Source organism: Theobroma cacao, chromosome 8, assembly GCF_000208745.1.
Source record: "Theobroma cacao cultivar B97-61/B2 chromosome 8, Criollo_cocoa_genome_V2, whole genome shotgun sequence".
NCBI lineage: Eukaryota > Viridiplantae > Streptophyta > Magnoliopsida > Malvales > Malvaceae > Theobroma > Theobroma cacao.
Window position 1 is genome coordinate 776,849 of NC_030857.1, and position 19,789 is coordinate 796,637.

At 35.8% G+C, this 19,789-nt stretch overlaps 3 protein-coding genes and 1 pseudogene across 3 annotated transcripts; all 4 read left to right on the forward strand.

Annotated features, from left to right (window-relative positions):
• On the forward strand, window positions 552-2,341 carry LOC18591302 (annotated as a pseudogene).
• Window positions 7,158-9,174, forward strand: LOC18591303 (cytochrome P450 CYP82D47). Its single transcript, XM_018125319.1, has 2 exons — window positions 7,158-8,167; window positions 8,369-9,174. Exons 1-2 carry the CDS (start codon window positions 7,220-7,222, stop codon window positions 8,987-8,989), a joined length of 1,569 nt encoding a protein of 522 aa, XP_017980808.1. The 5' UTR covers window positions 7,158-7,219; the 3' UTR covers window positions 8,990-9,174.
• LOC108663114 (cytochrome P450 CYP82D47-like) lies at window positions 12,498-14,401 on the forward strand. The gene is made up of 2 exons (XM_018125727.1): window positions 12,498-13,503; window positions 13,713-14,401. Exons 1-2 carry the CDS (start codon window positions 12,553-12,555, stop codon window positions 14,331-14,333), a joined length of 1,572 nt encoding a protein of 523 aa, XP_017981216.1. The 5' UTR covers window positions 12,498-12,552; the 3' UTR covers window positions 14,334-14,401.
• LOC108663113 (cytochrome P450 CYP82D47-like) lies at window positions 15,385-19,789 on the forward strand. Its single transcript, XM_018125726.1, has 2 exons — window positions 15,385-16,350; window positions 19,016-19,789. The coding sequence occupies exons 1-2, from the start codon at window positions 15,385-15,387 to the stop codon at window positions 19,637-19,639; spliced, it is 1,590 nt and encodes a 529-aa protein (XP_017981215.1). The 3' UTR covers window positions 19,640-19,789.

The window sequence follows — 19,789 nt, forward strand, 5'->3', positions numbered from 1 at the left end:
GAGGAAATAATAGAGTTTCACGAATTATCTCTTCAATTATCAACCATCAGTTTTTTTAATCCATTTTCATGGTCAACTATCCTGTGCTAGTCCTAGTATAAACCATCCTCCACCGCCCTATCCTAAGCTAATCCTAGTTTCAACCATCAGCCCTGTCCTAAGCTAATCATAGTTTCAACCATCCTCTCAGACTCTTGAGGTGGTAAATTAGAAGATATCCTAATTTGATCACCATATGAGCCTATCCTATACTCCGCACAGCTCTCTCAACTCTCAAACCAGGCCAAGATCAATCCACATTTGTTTATTAATCCTACGAGATTTGTTAATCATTTGGTTTCAGTTCCAGATTATAGTTCTCATTAACTAAGTTTTCCATGATTTTACCAAATATATTCAATGAATTCTCTTTAGGTATTTATTATTTTTAATTATATTTACTGCGCCATCATGCCTTACATTGCTATGCTGATGGGAAATCCAAATCCTATAAAGCCAAGTCCCTTAACCTGCATTGCTCATAGCTCGTGAAAGTGGGAAACTAGCTAGCGATGGACATTTTTCATTCATTCCCAGCAACTTCAACGGTTGCAATACTTGCTGTCTCATTCATACTTTTTCTTTTCTCCCTTCTATGGTTTTCAAATTCTGCCTCAAGCAACACAAACAAAAAGAGAACGGCACCAGACGCCAGCGGCGCATGGCCTATAATAGGCCATCTCCGCCTCCTGGGAGGGCCACGACCACCTTACATAACCTTGGCCAACATGGCGGACAAATTTGGAACATTCTTCGCTATCAAGTTGGGTGTGCACAGAGCTTTGGTGGTGAGTAATTCGGAGATTGCTAAACAATGTCTCACCACAAACGACAAAGCCTTTGCCACTCGTCCAAAGCTAACCGCCATGGAAATTTTGGGCTACAACAACTCCATAATTGCCTTTGCTCCGTATGGACCTTACTGGCGTCAAGTACGCAAGTTCGTCAACATTGAGCTCCTCTCGAACCACCGGCTCGACATGCTCAAACACGTGCTTGATTCCGAGGTAAAATCATCTCTGCAACAATTATATCAGCTATGCGGCAAGAAGCGAACAAACTCTGATGAAGTATTGGTGGACATGCAGAGATGGTTCAAAGATGTTAGTCTTAACTTGATTCTGAGGATTATTGTAGGGAAGCGAATCCCGAATTCCAGCGAAGGCGGTGAAACCGTGAAATGGAAGAAGTCTTTGGACGACTTCATTCAACTAAGCGGGAAGATCGTGGTGTCAGATGCACTGCCGTTTTTGAGATGGTTGGACATAGGAGGAGAGAAGAAGTTAATGAAGAAGATAGCAAAAGAACTCGATCAAGTTGTTGAGGGATGGCTACAAGAGCACAAGCACAAAAGTGCTGCAAATGAGGCCAACAAGAGCGAGGAAGATTTTATGGGAGTAATGCTGTCTTTCCCCTGTGATACAGAGGGGAAGGATCCTGATACAATCAACAAAGCCACGTGTCTGGTATATGCATTCGTTAACCAAATCATTGTTGAAAAAATCTCATTTAATTAACTTCAGCAATACCCCAAAATCTTCCTAATGTCACTCTTTCATGCATATTGCCATTAATTCAAATGAAACTATTGACATTAATGGCAGAAGGGAAGTTAGAAACTACTGTGTTCATTATTACTGATGTTTCTGTACTATCTAATCCAACAGACTCTTATCTTAGCCGCTGAAGATACAATAACAATTGCAATGACATGGGCTTTATCTTTATTACTCAATAACCGTAACACATTAAAGAAGGTCCAACAAGAACTAGACACACAAGTCGGTAAGGATAGACTGCTAGTGACAGAATCTGACACCAAAAACTTAGTGTACCTTCAATCCGTCATTAAGGAAACGTTCCGCCTATACCCTCCTCTTCCCCTCTCCGTGATCTATGAGGCCATCGAAGACTGCACAGTAAATGGTTACCATGTTTCTGCTGGCCCCTGGCTTATTCTAAACCTTCACAAGATTCATCGTGATCCGACTGTGTGGTCAAACCCTTGTGAGTTTCGACCAGAAAGATTCTTGACACCCACAAAGATGTCGATGTATGGGGACAGAATTTTGAATTGATACCGTTTGGCAGCGGTAGAAGAATGTGCTCCGGAGTTCCATTTGGGCTTCATATTTTGCAGCTCGCCCTCGCTAATGTGCTGCATTGGTTCGACTTTGCGACACCGTTTGATGAACCAGTTGACATGCGTGTGGGAGCAGTATTGGCAAGTCCTAAAGCAACTCCACTTGAAGTTCATATAACCCCACGCCTTCCTGTTTCTCTTTACGAGTCCACGAGCTGATTGATATAATTAATTTGATTTATGAAAGCACTGAATAATATTCTAAACTTTTAAGATATTTCATAATAATTTACATGCTTGCATCAAGCCCAAGTCTAAGTATCAAACCAAGTCCAAGTGGTTATTTATTCTTATTTTTAAATCTGTTTTTTTTTTTTAAGCTGGAAAACCTCTTATGGTCAAGTCCCTATTAATATTTTATTAAGATATGAGAATGAGGTATATTTGGGAGGGGACATAAACTTTACCTTCAATAATACATAAGATATCTCACAAAAGAGATATCATTACTCCCTATTAATATTTCATAGGAACTATTACCTCCTTTTACATAAAATTTATAAAAACATGAACTAATAAATTCAACTTAATTACAAAAGATAGAATAAATAAGGAGCATTACTCCCTTACAATTATTTGAATCTAACATAAGATAAATTAATTTTATTTAATTTTAATATACCTCGTAGTTCACCTGAAGCTTGATTAAACACTTGAAGGCCTTGATGAAGATATCTATGGTTTGACAGAAAATCTGTAACTTGATTATCTTATCGATGAATGTGAGAAATTTTATAAGAAAAAGTTTGCAAACATTTTCTTATAGAAGGAAGAATATAATGGATATCATGAGAACCTTGACTTTATTTGTCACAACCCAAAACTCCCATCAAGCCCGTGACAACTGCTGCGAAGCCTCGACAGACATTCTTCAACCTGAATACTGATCGAAACCTCGCAAGGCTCTCGTATCAAGTTTCGCACTTCCCTGGTGAGCAATAGTTATCAAATATCGTAATTCGAAGGATTATGAGTCATTTTCAAATCAGAACATAACGTATTGTTTTCTGACTCACAGGGGCATTTTCGTCATTTTTTATTGAAAATCTCAAAACTTGCTAAAAATATAGTAGGTAAGTAGAAAATATATGTTTAGTGATTTAAAAACAAATTAAGTATCTAAAATGTTCATTTGAAGTGAGAATTTAACCATTTGAATATAATAAAGATATTCAATAAAATAAATTATTTTCTTGTAAAATAATTTTTATAAAGCTATCGGTAAATAATTCTTATAGCGTAAAAGTTAATTATATTCATATATACTATAAAGCAAATAACCAAAGTATAAAATTACTTTTACAGCGACACGTGGGTCCACATCTAACCAAAATGCATCGGAAGCTGAAAACCTACAGCTTTTGCCGATTCAAGTCCCAATGAAGGTCCTTGTCAAAGTCAGCTAACTATGGAATTTCCCGAGCCTAAAATGTGAGGAAATGAGGGTGGTGAGATTATAAAATCTCAGTGAGTAAACAGACACCATCTAAACTATCTAAAGACGAGTAAATAGAGACGAATTAAAATAAGTCATCATACTGTAATTTCATTACCTTTCAACTCATTTCAACCAAATAAACAACTAGGCTTATGATTTTCTGAAAAGCTTGGCTCGTGCCAAAAATCATTCTCATACTCAGTTATCAGGGATACCTTGATCGAGGGTTATTCCAACCGAGTCTGCCAAGGCTGTTAAATGTCTTTACCTTCGAAATTTTAGCCATGTCTTGGCGTTGACTGAGTCTCACTCTCACGCGGTGGTCCACGTGAAGTGCGCTCAAATCTTTACCGCAAGAGATACTTCATCCAACATCTCCCCCTGAAGGTAAATATATAATTGGGTTACCATGCCCCTTTCATAAACAGTCCACGAAAACCCCCACCACTGCAGTGACTATGGATTATTTTATCTACCACCTGATTTATAAAATTTTTTTTTGCATGACATGACAATTTATTACAACCTTGCCTCTCAAAGCTTAATACACAGTACAAATAATTCTAACATCAAAAATCAGTTTAGCCATTCATGCTCATATATTGTCATAAGCCATTCAATTTAAAACCATAAATTTATAACACAAGCAGGCAGTGTCCAATTACTCTATTTTCAAAACCAGTATTCAAATTTTCAAAACCAGTATTCAATTTTTCAGAAAATTTATAAAATCATTTTATAAAATCATAATTTCTCCTAAAACATAGCAATTTACCATTTAAACCCATTTTTCATAAAATCACACAATTGTATAAAATTACTCTAGATAATTAAGACGATAATAAGTTTACTCACAGTTCTAGGAGTCGATGTACTCCTAATCCTAGTCTCCAAGCATAATCTCTGTACTTTTACCAGTGTAATTTACTCACCATCTATCCACAATGTACAATACATAATTCACCACATCAATGCTTGACCATTATAAAATCAATTCAGGCTCGGTGTATATGCATGATATGATATGCAACTTATCCGACTACCGCTTAAATGTGATGCTGACCTAATTCGGCCTATTACCCGATTAAATGACAATTGTGCTCGATTTGGCTCCAAATTGCTCCATTTCATTTCTAATATTTCAATTTACTAAATATAATTCCAATAATCTAAAATTCTGCCTAACAACCCTCACAATTCTTCTTGAAAATTTCGGCCATTATAGTGCACTATCACTAAAAATTTTCCCATTCCATTTTCTCACCATAAATCATCATATCATCAAATTTTCAACCAATTCACTTGATCACAAAATCAATTCATTACTTCTACACTTCACATAGGGTTCGGCCATTGAAGGTTCATGAGGAAAATGGATTCTTTTCTTATTGTTTTGTTTCTAAACATGCTTAACTAACTAAAAACACTAACAAAACTTAGAATCAAATCAATCTAACATCATTCTCTCTCCATACCCATTTTGACCAGCCATGAATTCACCATGAAAGCATGTTTTTCAACCATGAAAATTAAGAAAAAATGCATGGGTAAGGTAAATCACTAGCAAAATTAAAGAAATTTTACCTTTACTTGATCAAATCCTTGAATTCTAACATTTTGATTTTTCCCACCTAGGGTTTGTTCTTCCTTGGTTTCTCTTCTCTTCTGGTTTGGCTGACCACTATGGGAGAAATGGGCTGATTTTTATGTCTTTTTTAAAGAAATAATAAAATAATAAAAACATGACACATGACATTTCTTTATTGGTTCAAATTTTAAATATTTGACTTTTAATTCTTTAATTCTCCACCACACATTTCTCATGTTTATCTATTTCTATGATGAATAAAATCCCTTGATCTTGACAAGTGTCGGGGGTGAAAATTTACCAATTTGTCTTTATGGTGGCAAAATTATCATTTCGTCCCTATACTCTAAATTATATCGAAATTAAAATTTTTCACTTCTAAACCTCAAATCATACTCCAATAAGTCAAATGGGGCCAAAAAAATTTATTCTAAAATTTTCATTTTGTCCCTAAGTGGCAAATGACCATTTTACCCCTAGATAGTGAAAATTTCGATTTGACTCCAAATTGATCCTCGAACTCCGAATTACCATTTTGAGTCATCCTTGGACCGTGAAACTCTCAATTTCACCTTAAAATTTTGATTTTAACTAGTTCAAGACTTAATCGACTTAATGATACCATTATGGGTAACATCGTCTTTTAACGATTTATCAAATTTCTTAAATATGCAACCATTATATTGAGCATATAAATGACGTCGTAATTATTTTATAAATGACATTCTTCCTTATTCATATGCACAGCCGCCATATCGTCTATTTCAATGCAAACATTGGAAAAGTTGACCCGTTTCTTCATGTTTGGTGTGTAATTAAATTTCCATTCCATGAGTGAGAAATTTTATAAGAAAAAGTTTGCAAACATTTTCTTATAGAAGCAAAAATGTAACAAATATCATGAGAACTTTGACTTTCTTCCTTGATCATATACACAACTACCATAGCGTGCACTTCAATACAAACAGTAGAGATGTTTGACCCGTTTCTTCATATTTGGTGTGTAATTAAATTTCCATTTCATATGTTAAAGTTGATTTTTTAGTTCGTGATTATTACGCAATGGAGACTAAAACATATTAAATTAAGATATTTTTCAATTTCAATAGAGTTCATTGGCTTAAGTTTTTAATCTAAGTGAAATTTCACACGTGAAGACATGATTGTTGTAATGTAATCTTTGATTCTAAGATTTTACTTCTCTCCCCGGCATTAATTATACATATAAATTTTAAAAAAAAATTAGATTCAATTTTAGCTTTCTTTTGTTTCTAACCCAATTTTTCTATCTTATTTATTTATTTTATAATTATAGTCTTTGAACGATTGATAGCTCCAACCCAATTAAAATACTTGGTATTCCATCAATATCAATATCACATTAATTGTAACCATCAGGAGAATATATATAAAAAAAAAGACCAATACCACGTTGCTATTGTCAGGACTCCTCTGGCCAGTGATTTTATCCTTTCTTTTTATTCTTGGAGACCCAAAGGCTGAAGAAGGGTGAAGGGGATAACACAGGATGGGAACAATTTTCGTTTTAATTTTTGTTAAAAAAATTCTTGGTGGTCACGCCCTCCCTTGAAACAACTAGCTAGTCCTATCTAGCTGCTGACATCAACCTTTCATTTGTTATCATATATAAACATAGTATATGACATATAGCATCCTTGAAAATGTCAATTACTTGAATGTCTACTTGATTGAATTAGACAAAATCATTATGTGAAAGATTTTCTATCTAATTCCCATCCCTTTCATTAGAACAGCCGGCCCGGCCCTCGGCCAAACCAGAGGTTTTTTTTTTTGACTGTGTTCTTTCTAACTATTTAATATTTTATAAGGTCCTTTGAAGTTTGACAGCTCCTTATAGGATCAGAACGGTGAAGTTCCAATTTTCCCACCCTGATCCAAGCACTCTACTGGTATATATAGACGTAATTCATAATAATCTTATATCGCTCAAGTCTCACAATCAACCTTCATTTTCCCCATAGTATAGCAAATGGATCTTTTTCATCCATTCCCACCAATTCCAGTCGTAATTGCAACAGTATTTGCCTTTCCTCTCTTTCTTTTCTCACTTCTATGGATATCAAAGAGTGTCAAAAACAGAGACAAAAGGCGAGCAGCACCTGAAGCTGGCAGCTCATGGCCTGTAATCGGCCATCTCCACCTCCTAGGAGGGCCGCAACCACCCCACATTGTTCTCGGAGACATGGCAGAGAAATACGGTCCTATCTTCACCATCAAGATGGGTGTTTATAGAGCTTTGGTTGTCAACAATTGGGAAACTGCCAAAGAGTGTTTAACCACAAACGACAAAGCTTTTGCCTCTCGTCCGAAGACTCTTGCTATGGAGCTCTTGAGCTATGACCACGCCATGTTTGGCTTCGCCCCATATGGACCTTACTGGCGCCAAATGCGTAAAGTCGCCACTCTTGAGCTCCTCTCGAGCTACCGCCTCGATAGGCTCAAACATGTCCGACAATCTGAGATAAAAACATCCCTGAAAGAGTTGTACCAACACTGGAGCGAGAACAAAGACAGCTCTGATAAGGTTTTGGTGGAGATGAAGGCATGGTTTAGAGATGTAACTCTTAACGTGATTCTTAGGATGATTGTTGGGAAGCGAATTCCGAGTTCCGACAGTGATGCAGAGGGCGAGAGATGGAAAGACGCGTTGCGGGACTTCTTTGACTTGAGTGGGAAGTTTGTGATATCTGATGCGTTGCCGTTTTTAAAATGGTTGGACATCGGGGGAGACGAGAGGTTCATGAAGAAGGTAACAAAAGAACTAGACGAAGTTGCAGAGGGATGGTTACAAGATCACAAGCGAATGAAAGCTTCAGGTAATCAGGAGAGCGACCAAGATTTTATGGATGTGATGTTTTCAATCCTCAGTGACGTTGGCAAGCATGATGCTGATACCATCAACAAAGCCACCTGTCTGGTACGAATTTGTCACCCAAACTTTTATTTGCCTAACATTGTTAGTACTTACTAATTGATTTGTGTTGTAGGCCATCCTTAAGTCCAAAAATGGAAATAAAATAGATGTCGAGGCTATTAAGGCTTTGTTTAAAATTCTTATTTCTTGATGTAAAATCTTATGTGCAATTTCATTCTGAAGTATAAATCAACCTTCTTGCAGGCTATGATCTTAGCAGCCTCTGATACAACAATGGTTACATTGACATGGGCTTTGTCTTTACTACTTAACAACCGCGGTGCACTGAAAAAAGCACAAGAAGAATTAGACATCCATGTTGGTAGAGACAAACTAGTTGAAGAATCAGACATTAAAAAGTTAGTCTACCTTCGAGCAATCCTCAAGGAAACGCTGCGTTTATACCCTGCTGGACCACTTTCATTGCCGCATGAGTCCATGGAAGACTGCATCGTTAGTGGCTACCATATCCCGGCAGGCACACGACTTCTCATCAATGTTTACAAAATTCATCGTGATCCACGTGTATGGTCGGATCCTTGCGAATTTCAGCCAGAAAGATTCCTAACTACCTACAAGGATTTTGATGTTAGAGGCCAGAATTTCGAGCTGATCCCATTTGGAAGCGGTAGAAGAATGTGTCCTGGAGTTTCCTTTGCGCTCCAAGTGTTGGAGCTGACGCTTGCTAATCTACTGCAAGGGTTCGAGTTAGGAACCCCTTTAGATGAACCGGTTGATATGAGTGAAGCAATGGGGCTCACAAACTTGAAGGCTTCTCCCCTCGAAGTCTTGATTACTCCACGTCTTCCTGCTGTTTGCTATTAGCTTGTATGATTTTGCAACAATAAATGAACTTCAGCTTAATTTTAGGCTGTTCTAGTATAATAGCATTTTGTAACTTTATGAATAATGAAACCTTGTTTGTTCAAGCTCTGAACAATGGTTTGTCAGTCAGAGCAAATAAACAGAGGCTCACTACGAGAATACAATACACAATTTACTAGCTACAATTGTAAAGCGTAATATCACAACTACTCAGTGCCAAGGTTAGCAAGAACCAAGCAAGATCTGAAAACAGAACTTCCAGTTCTTGCAAAACTTGGGTCCCACTTGCATGAACAACTCTTACAGTAACACAGCAAAGAGGTACATAGGAATATTTCATGGATGTGATGCTGTCAATTGTCACCGACACTGAGGTGCACGATGTTGATACCATGAAAACAAAGCGACGTCCCTGGCATGAACTAATTTGATTTGTTAACTAGTAACTTTCCCTTATCGTTTAAACATTTTCAGCCAAATTAATAGGTAGAGCAGTAAGTATTTAGTGCAGGGTAGCGAGCAGCCTAGCATCACATACGTCCAAAATGGAAAAGGATAAACAAATTAGACAGTTGAACAATGAACACAAAAGACCTGGGAAAAAATGCTAGAATCTAGAATCACTTCTGTTCCAAACCCCAGCTGAGCTAATGGTAGGTTCATGCATGATAAATTGCACGTAAATTAGTTCATAATGCTTTACCCTTGACTGCTTGTCAAAATCCACAATGGAATATAAACTTAAGTTGATTTATGAAAGTAATGAGTAATATTTTTTTCTAGTTCTTTCCCTCTCTTCTAGTTCTTTCTTTATTTTTTTCTTTACTCCAATTATCCGGAATGGCACAAGTGAACAATCCAACAGAGTATATGTAATCTGATTGTGGGTGTTTACTACTTGGGTGTCTCTGAGCTGTTCAAGTATGTTCCTGCGTTAATGCAGTTTTCTCATAAGGTGTCTGTGATGTTGCTGTTTTATGTTATCTGTGTTTACATTCTGCTGTTAGGTCTTTCTGGTGTAATTCGTTCTTCATTGTAGGATGGGTTTCCATTCGGTGAACAATCGTTATGGAGTGTCTTACACCACTCGTCCAACTATTGCTGTCACGACGATCTTGGGCTATAACAATGCCATGATTGGTTTCGCCCACTATCCATGATTGCTCATGGTGAAAATTGAAAATTTTGTCCTATGATTTATCACTTGCTGTTAACTTGGTTCTGTTTCTGTTACATATTCAATAAAATCACAATCAATTGAGGAAAAAAAAAAGGTTGTTTATGTCCTTTTAGAATCAAGAATTCAATTAATCAATTATCTATCAAGGAGAAAAAGAAGGTTGAGGAAATTAACTACCTAAGAATTAAATGATTTTTTTAATTCCCAAAGAGTATTCATTATTATTAACAATATAAATGGATAAAGTATCTACCTAACCTTATTAAAACTTGAAAAAATCATAAAATACTATTCAAAATTGAACATTAATAATATATTACTCAAATCTGTTTAATACCCAATTAAATAATTTGAACAATAACTTAAATAACAAAAAATTATATAAAAAATTAATGTTATATGCATTAGTTTACGAAAAAGAAAGTTGATTAAGATAGCAAAAATTGTATTGAAAGTAACAAAAATGAAGATCTAAATCTTACAAATTACAAATTTTTGAAATATTATAGTAATATTAATATATATGTACAATCGAATTCGAGTTTACAATATTTTAATAATAATTTTTTAAACTTACCCCGATCTTAAAATATTTTAAAACCGAATCCAAGTCAAGTATTAAAAAAATTACTTGAGTTCACCCGACCCAATTTATCCTTTTGTCTTATTATCGTAGTCTTTAAAAGATTGTATAGATCCAACACGATCATTTGGCCCACACATGTGCTATTTTGGGAAGATTCAATTCGATCAAAAAGACTACTTTCGGACCACAAGAAATTGTTGTTAGCGGCCAAAAATTTACTCCTAGTCACATTGTCCAAGTGCATTTCCTGAAAACAATAGTGAGATATGGCTTTCTTTTTAATATGTAGTTAAATTAAAATAAATTTAATTTATTAATAAAAATTTATTATTTTATTAATAATTATATATCAATTAATAAATTAAATATTTAAATACATTACATAATTTAACTAAATGAATAGAATTTAGGCATCTTGATTTGACCCAATCAATTAGTACAATTGATTAAGATATTTTGATTTGACCCAACCAATTGATACGATTTATTAAGATCCAACCAATTGACACTATTTACGAGGACATTTTGGATTGATCTAAGCACTTGGTACGTTTGATTAAGACATTTTACCTTTCAAAAATGAGATATGAAATTTCATCGATTTAACTTCAGACCTTGGCCAACCACACATGTTTTTTTGTTGTTTTTGTTTTTTTTTTTAAATATATTTATTAATGTGAAGAACTAGAATCAGTATGTCATTTCAAATTTTAACCCTCATGACATAATTAAGGACTTAGTATGGATTTATTGTGTTCTTTTTAACTATGTAATATTAAATAAGGTCTTTTGAACTGCTCCTTGTACGATAATAATGGTGAAGTCCCATTTGTCCCAGCCTAATCCAACCTAATTCATAAGATTTGTCGAGGAAATGGCTTAGAACAAGACAGAATTAATGTCAGCTTTCATTTGTTTCTAACCTAATTTTTTCCTTGTCTAATTATTGTACTCTTCCACACATGTACGATTTTGGGAAGATTAAATTCGATCAAAAAAGACTGCTTTCGAACCACAAGAAATTGTTGTTAGGAGCCCAAAATTTACTCTTAGCCACATTATCCAAGTGCATTTTCTGAAAACAATAGTGAGATATGGCTTTCCTTTTTATATGTAAATTAGATTACATTTAATTTACTAATAAAGAGCTATTATTCTTTTGGCAATAACAAAGTACTTAAAATACTTAGCATTCGTCAATATCAATATCACATTAATTGTAACCATCAAGAGAATCTTTATTCCAAAAAAAAAAGAAGAAAAGGTGAGAAGATTACATTACTATTGTTAGGATTCTTCAGACTAATAATTTAATCTTTTTTGCTTTTTATTCGTGGGACCCAAAGGCTTCAATTATCTACTTGATTGAATTAGATACAATACAAGATTGAATTGGAACAAGAAAAAGGTGCCAAATATTTTTCTACATTATTCTTATCCTTTAGGCCTCGACCAACCAGACATTTTTTGTTTCTATTGTGTTTTTTTTTTTTAAAGAAAAACATAATTATTAATGTCGAGAACAAGAACCAATATATCATTTTAAGTCTCTTAATTGATAGAAAATTTTTCATGACATAAGCACTTAGTATGGGTTTACTGTGTTCTTTTTAACTATGTAATATTTCATCTATTTAACAAGGTCCTTTTAAAATGCTCCTTGTAAGATAATAATTGTGATGTCCCAATCGTCCCAGCCTCATCCAACTACTCTACTGTTATATATAGACGTAATTCATAATAATCTTATATCTCCCAAGTCTCACATTTAACCTCCATTTCCCCCATAGTATAGCAATGGATCTTTTTCATCCATTCCCACCAATTCCAGTCGTAATTGCAACTGTATTTGCCTTTCCACTCTTTCTTTTCTCACTTCTATGGATATCAAAGAGTGTCCAAAACAGAGACAAAAAGAGAGCAGCACCTCAAGCTGGCAGCTTATGGCCTGTAATCGGCCATCTCCACCTCCTAGGAGGGCCGCAACCACCTCACATAGTTCTCGGAGACATGGCGGACAAATACGGTCCTATATTCACCATCAAGGTGGGTGCTTATAGAGCTTTGGTTGTCAGCAACTGGGAAACTGCCAAAGAGTGCTTAACCACAAACGACAAAGCCTTTGCTTCTCGTCCGAAGACTCATGCTATAGACTTCTTGAGCTATGACCACGCCATGTTTGGCTTCGCTTCTTATGGACCACACTGGCGCCAAATGCGTAAAGTTGCCACTCTTGAGCTCCTCTCGAACTACAGGCTCGATATGCTCAAACATGTCCGACGATCTGAGATAAAGACATCCCTGAAAGAGTTATTTCAACTCTGGAGCGAGAACAAAGACAGCTCTGATAAGGTTTTGTTGGACATGAAGGCATGGTTTAGAGATGTAACCCTTAACGTGATGCTCAGGATGATTGTTGGGAAGCGAATTCCGAGTTCCGGCAGTGATGCTGAGGGCGAGAGATGGAAAGACGCGTTGCAGGACTTCTTTGACTTGTGTGGGAAGTTTGTGATATCGGATGCGTTGCCGTTTTTAAGATGGTTGGACGTCGGGGGAGACGAGAAGTTCATGAAGAAGGTAAGAAAAGAACTAGATGAAGTTGCAGAGGGATGGTTACAAGATCACAAGAAAAAGACAGCTTCAGGTAATCAGGAGAGCGATCAAGATTTTATGGATGTGATGTTTTCAATCCTCAGTACTGACGCTGGCAAGCATGATGCTGAAACCATCAACAAAGCCAATTGCCTGGTACGAATTAGTGAATTGTCACCCAAGCTTTTATTTGCCTACCATTGTTAGCACTTACTGATTGATCTAAGTTGTGGGCAATCGTAACTCCAAAAGAAAATAAAATAGACGTCGAGGCTTTTACAGATTTTATTTAAAATTTTTAGTTCTCGATGTAAAATTGTTTGTGCAATTTCATTATGATATGGTATATATCAACCTTTTTGCAGAATTTGATCTTAGCAGGCTTTGATACAACAACGGTTACACTGACATGGGCTTTGTCTTTACTACTTAACAACCGCGACGCACTGAAAAAAGCACAAGAAGAATTAGACATCCATGTTGGTAGAGACAAACTAGTTGAGGAATCAGACGTTAAAAAGTTAATCTACCTTCAAGCCATCGTCAAGGAAACGCTGCGTTTATACCCTGCCGGACCACTTTCAGTGCCGCATGAATCCACGGAAGACTGCACCGTGAGTGGCTACCATATCCCCGCAGGCACACGACTTCTCATCAATCTTTACAAAATTCATCGTGATCCACGTGTATGGTCCGATCCTTGTGAATTTCAACCAGAAAGATTCCTAACTACCTACAAAGATTTTGATGTGAGAGGCCAGAATTTCGAGCTGATCCCATTTGGAAGCGGTAGAAGAATGTGTCCTGGAGTTTCCTTTGCGCTCCAAGTGTTGGAGCTGACGCTAGCTAATCTACTGCAAGGGTTCGAGTTAGGGACCCCTTTAGATGAACTGGTTGATATGAGTGAGGCAATAGGGATGACAAACTTGAAGGCCTCTCCCCTCGAAGTCTTGATTACTCCACGTCTTCCTGCTGTTTGTTATTAGCTTGAATGATTAGCAACAATAAATGAAACTTCAGCTTAATTACTTTTAGGCTATTAATGGCCACCATACCCCTGCAGGCACAGAACTTTTCTTCAATGCTTACAAAAATCCATCGTGATTACAAGTTTCAACCACAAAGGTTTTTGACTACTTACAAAAATTTTGATGTAAGGTGTCAGGATTTTGAGTCGATACCATTTAGTAGTGGTAGAAGAATGTGCCCAGGAGTTCCCTCTGCGGTTCAGGTTATGCCGCCTATTTGCTCCATGGGTTTGACATAGCAACGCCATTCGATGAACCCTACCCAAACCAAGAAAAGCAATCCGACATGACACAAACCATCAAAATGCTGAGCCACCCACTGGCAAACGACAAAATTTAAGACCGTCCCACTAGCTTTTCAAATGTAGAAAATCCAAGTGATGTACATATATAGATATATATGATCTAGATGAAAATGACTTCATTAGCATATCTCCTTTCAGCTAACTTCTATTTAATATTCGAGTGATGAGCCATGTGTTGGCAAATTGATTTAACTGCATTTAGTTAAGCCTCATCTGAATTATATAAGCAACTTAACTATTTGGGATGCCAGACTCAAAAGTTTTTTATATATAAACAAAGAAGATCTCAACCTTAATCTATTTGATTCCAATCAAAATTAAATATTTCCCTCAATACGCAACCTCCACTTTCTAAATAATGCTATTAATCTACTGTTTTTCATTACAATTATTTGTTTATTTTTTAAAATATCACGTAACAGTGAATTTTTATCATACAAAATCAATCGATTCTTAAATGGATCCATTATTAATTCATAAATAAAATTATTAAAGTTTAACTAATTAAATAAGATTAATCAAAATAGTGGAGATAAGAGTCGAATGGAGATGAGAATCGTGTGGTCGTGTGGTGGAAGGCAAAAACGATACTAACTGTCAAACTATCTTGTCTTTAGGTTTTGTCATCTTCGTTCCAAGACCTCAAATTACAGAAGTTATCTTCATTCCAAGACCTCAAAGTACAGAAGTAAGAGCTTTCAGCCATGGAAACCCTCCTTCCAAGCCCTGCAAGTTGGATGGCTGGCGTCTTTGCCTTTTTGATCTTCTGCTATTTGTTATTTACGAGAGTGATTAATCGAACAGGCTCGGGCATGAAGAGAAAAGCTCCGGAAGTGAGCGGTGGAAGGCCATTTCTAGGCCACCTCCACCTGTTAGGAGGGTCAAAACCAGCCCACGTCGTTTTGGGTGACTTGGCTGACACATATGGACCGATCTTCACCATCAGGTTAGGCATGCACCCAACTCTAGTCGTAAGCAATTGGGAGATTGCTAAAGAGTGTTTCACCACCAACGATAAAGCATTTGCCAACCGTCCAAGAACTCTAGCTGCAGAGCTCTTGGGCTACAATTATGCTATGTTTGGTTTCAGCCCTTACGGCCCCTACTGGCGCCAAATTCGCAAGATAGCGACGCTCGAGGTACTGTCGAACCACCGCCTGGAGAAGCTCAAACATATACGAGAATCCGAGGTTAGGACATCGATTAAAGAACTTTACGAGTTAGGGGTTGAGGGCGTAAGCAATAGTAGTTCAGGAAAGGTGCTTGTGGAGATGAAGAGATGGTTTTGGACCTTAAACATAAACATGGTTTTCAAGATGGTTGTAGGGAAGAGATACTCTGAGGCTGAAACTTCGCACGGGAAAGACGAGAACGATGGACGCAGAAAAGCCTTGAGGGATTTCTTTGAACTGACGGGAACGTTCACGGTTGGGGACTCGCTGCCTTTCTTGAGGTGGTTGGATCTAGGAGGACATGAGAAGGCCATGAAGAAGACGGCAAAAGAACTGGACCACATCCTTGAGGAATGGTTAGAGGAGCATAAGCAGAAGAGAAATTCAGGCAACGCGGAAAGTGAGCATGACTTCATGGGCATGATGTTGTCGCTTCTTAACGATGCTGCAGAGCTCCCTAGCTATGACGCTGATACAATCAACAAAGCCACATGCCTGGTGAGTTCTTACCTAACTTTTGTTTCAGAATCACATCTTTTCCTGTTTGCTTTTCTGGTTAATCACAAGACCACTCCAATCAAGATCCAACTCAATTGTCCGACTATAACCAGAACCGGGACCAATCAAGGGTCCATTTGTTTTGCATTAAAATATTTTTAAAAAATATTTTTAAGACTTATATTTGTTTAGCAGACGAAAAATTAATTTTAGATGTAAAAGATTTTACGAATCAATAAAGTTAATCATAAAAAATATCTTACGCTATTGAAAGACGTAAAACATTTTTTATAAAACAATAAAAACACTTTTATATTAAGTTTATGAGTATAAGTTTGATAAATATTAATATTTAAATTATACAAAATAATTAAAATTAAAANTGATGTTAAATATTTTTAAAAAAATATTTTAAGACTTATATTTGTTTAGCAGACGAAAAATTAATTTTAGATGCAAAATATTTTACAAGTCAACAAGAGTTAATTATAGAAAATGTCTTACACCCTGGAAGAGTGTAAAACATTTTTCAGAAAACAACAAAAATACTTTTATATTAAGTTTATGAGTATAAGTTTGATAAATATTAATATTTAAATTAAAATATCTAAAATTGAAAAATAATATTTTGATGAAACCATTTAATACAATTAAATATTTTATTTATAAATAGAATAAATCTAACTAATAATTACAATAAAAAAAATTTCAATGATCATCATTTGATGAATACACATTTATAATAAATTTAAATCTTACTAATAATTATAATAAAATATTTAATAATTATTTTTTAATGAATACATATTTATAAGTATAAATTTTAAATATCTTACACAATTGATGAATATTTATATTTTTATAGCTATGATAAAAAAGTGATAAGATGGAAATTTTTTGAAAATTAGAGTTTATTTTTATTATAGATTTATGGTTAAATTTTTGAGAAATATCATTATTGATTTTATCCATTTTCATTTCCATTCTTAATTTTGATCCCAAATTAGTGAATATCAAATATCAATATTATTTTTTATTCAACTCTCATTTATTATTTAACACCTAAATAACTCCACCATGATGAAAAATATTTTTCACAAAATGATCTAAACAATAGAAAATGTTTTCGACAGTTGATCTAAACAACAAAAAATATTAAATTTCTCTGTAAAACATTTTACCCAGAAAAAATTTGTCTCTAGCAAGTCATTTTTTGGTTACCATACGGATCCCAAAACTCAAAAACAGAACACAACCACAAGTCAAAGAAGTTACCATCACAAACCATGTGGCCATAACATTTGCTTATACAGAAGAGAAGAACCCACTCACAAGTTAATTACCTGCAAAAGATTTCCCAGCTTTGGCAAGAGCATCCGCCAGATCGTTGGCAACTCGAGAAACCAAATGCCCACTTGAGTTTTAGTACTTTCACTGCCTAGAATTCCTTCAATCATGTCATCTAACCTTTACTCACCGAGTAATTCTTATTTTGATAAAATCAAATAATTGAAAAAATACCCAAACATTTGACATTGAACAACATGTCAAATCTACGAAGCCAAATAAATCAAATGATGATGACAAATAACACCATATATATTCTACTCGTCGCCTATCTTGTTTGAAAAAGCAACGTTCCCTGTTGCACCACAACGATTGATTAACATACATTCAATCTCTTGTTTTCACACCAAACAGATGGTCAAGTTGCTATCCAGTACTAACTCCTCTTTCAGGGACCACTTTAATTTCCTTGAGGGAATTATTTAACACCATTAATCTTTTCCCCCTAAACATACGGAAAATTGTCGGCCAAGCTTCTTAATTAACGTATCTCATCGTCCAAGCAAGGATTGAAGATAAAGCTAAAACTAGATGGCTTCCAAATTGCATTCTAAATCCCATGATATAGAGTTTAAATATAAACTAAATATATATATATATATTTTTAAATATAAACTATATAGCACTACTCAAATGAGCTGCATGTTCATCTATGTCACATATATAATCTTTTTTGTGAAAAAAAAAAGTGCTAGTGTTCCATGGATGACCATATAGAATATATTTTCTTTATTTTCTTTTGTAACTTTTGTTTCAATAAATTTATTCCACCTAATCATAAAACAATAATTTACTCATCAATAATAAATCTTGCTTTTGAAAATAATAGTAATTTAGTACATGCTTAGTCAGAAAGTATAAATAATTTTTTTTATAAAGGCTATGGAATGATTGAGATACAAAAAGTGACCAAACAAGTAACATGATTCAAAAAAAGAATAGTTTAGTTGAACACGGATCCAATTTTTGCATGCATTAATGTGGAAAACGCCTTGAAACTTCCTGGTAATCACCCGAACTGCCCCATTTGGTCTTTGTCACACATCAATAAGCTGTCACCTTAAGGTTCAATAGTCCATGGTGTGACTATTTTAATAGAAAGTCATCAATCTCACATTATTGATGTAACATCATTTTTAATTTGTTAATCATTTTTTATGAGATAAAATTATGAAACTTAATGATTCAAAATAGATAATTTGATTTTAGATGTTTAACCTTTTTATTGAGCCCAAAGGCCAAGTCAAAATGTACCCCTTTTCATATCCACAGCCTAAAGGCATTTAATACTTCCTTTTTGGGCCATTATCATTGGCAGGCTATAATTTTGGGTGGCACAGACACCACGACAGTGACTATAACATGGGCTCTATCCTTACTACTCAACCACCACCATGTCCTGGAAAAAGCCCAACATGAATTGGACACCTACGTTGGTAGAGAAAGGCCGGTGCAAGAATCGGACGTCAAGAACTTGGTCTACCTCCAAGCCATCATCAAGGAAACAACTCGCTTGTACCCAGCTGCCCCACTCTCCGTGATGCATGAGTCCGTCGAGGACTGCACCACCGCCGGCTACTTAATCCCGGCTGGAACACGCCTTCTAGTAAATCTTTCCAAGCTTCAGCGTGATCCGAAAGCCTGGTCCAATCCGGACGAGTTTCGGCCTGAAAGGTTTCTCACAACCCACAAGCATTTCGAGGTCAGGGGACAAAACTACGAATTGGTTCCATTTGGTAGCGGTCGAAGAGTGTGCCCTGGAATTTCGTTTGCGCTTCAGGTTTTGCAGCTCAACCTTGCTAGTTTGCTACAAGCTTTTGAGATCACAACCCCGTCGGATGAGCCAGTCGACATGGGTGAGGGAGCCGGTTTGACTAATCTCAAAGCCACGCCACTCGAAGTCAGTCTCACCCCTCGCCTTCCTCCTCATCTCTATAAATAAATTCACAGCTGTTTTTCTCCAAATAATTTTGCTAGTTTACGAGCTGTTGGGCATATGATATTGCCTCTGCTCCTAGGAATGAAACACTCTTGATGTCGAACTTAAATAGTTATGCAGAAATCCATCGTGATTACAAGTTTCAACCAGAAA

Excerpts from the sequence above, each read along its gene's own strand:
- LOC108663113 (XM_018125726.1), top strand. The coding sequence starts at position 15,385 with ATGGAAACCCTCCTTCCAAGCCCTGCAAGTTGGATGGCTGGCGTCTTT. Across the intron at positions 16,351-19,015 it reads TCAACAAAGCCACATGCCTG|GCTATAATTTTGGGTGGCAC; the intron begins GTGAGTTCTTAC and ends TATCATTGGCAG.
- LOC18591303 (XM_018125319.1), top strand. The coding sequence starts at position 7,220 with ATGGATCTTTTTCATCCATTCCCACCAATTCCAGTCGTAATTGCAACA. Across the intron at positions 8,168-8,368 it reads TCAACAAAGCCACCTGTCTG|GCTATGATCTTAGCAGCCTC; the intron begins GTACGAATTTGT and ends ACCTTCTTGCAG.
- LOC108663114 (XM_018125727.1), top strand. The coding sequence starts at position 12,553 with ATGGATCTTTTTCATCCATTCCCACCAATTCCAGTCGTAATTGCAACT. Across the intron at positions 13,504-13,712 it reads TCAACAAAGCCAATTGCCTG|AATTTGATCTTAGCAGGCTT; the intron begins GTACGAATTAGT and ends ACCTTTTTGCAG.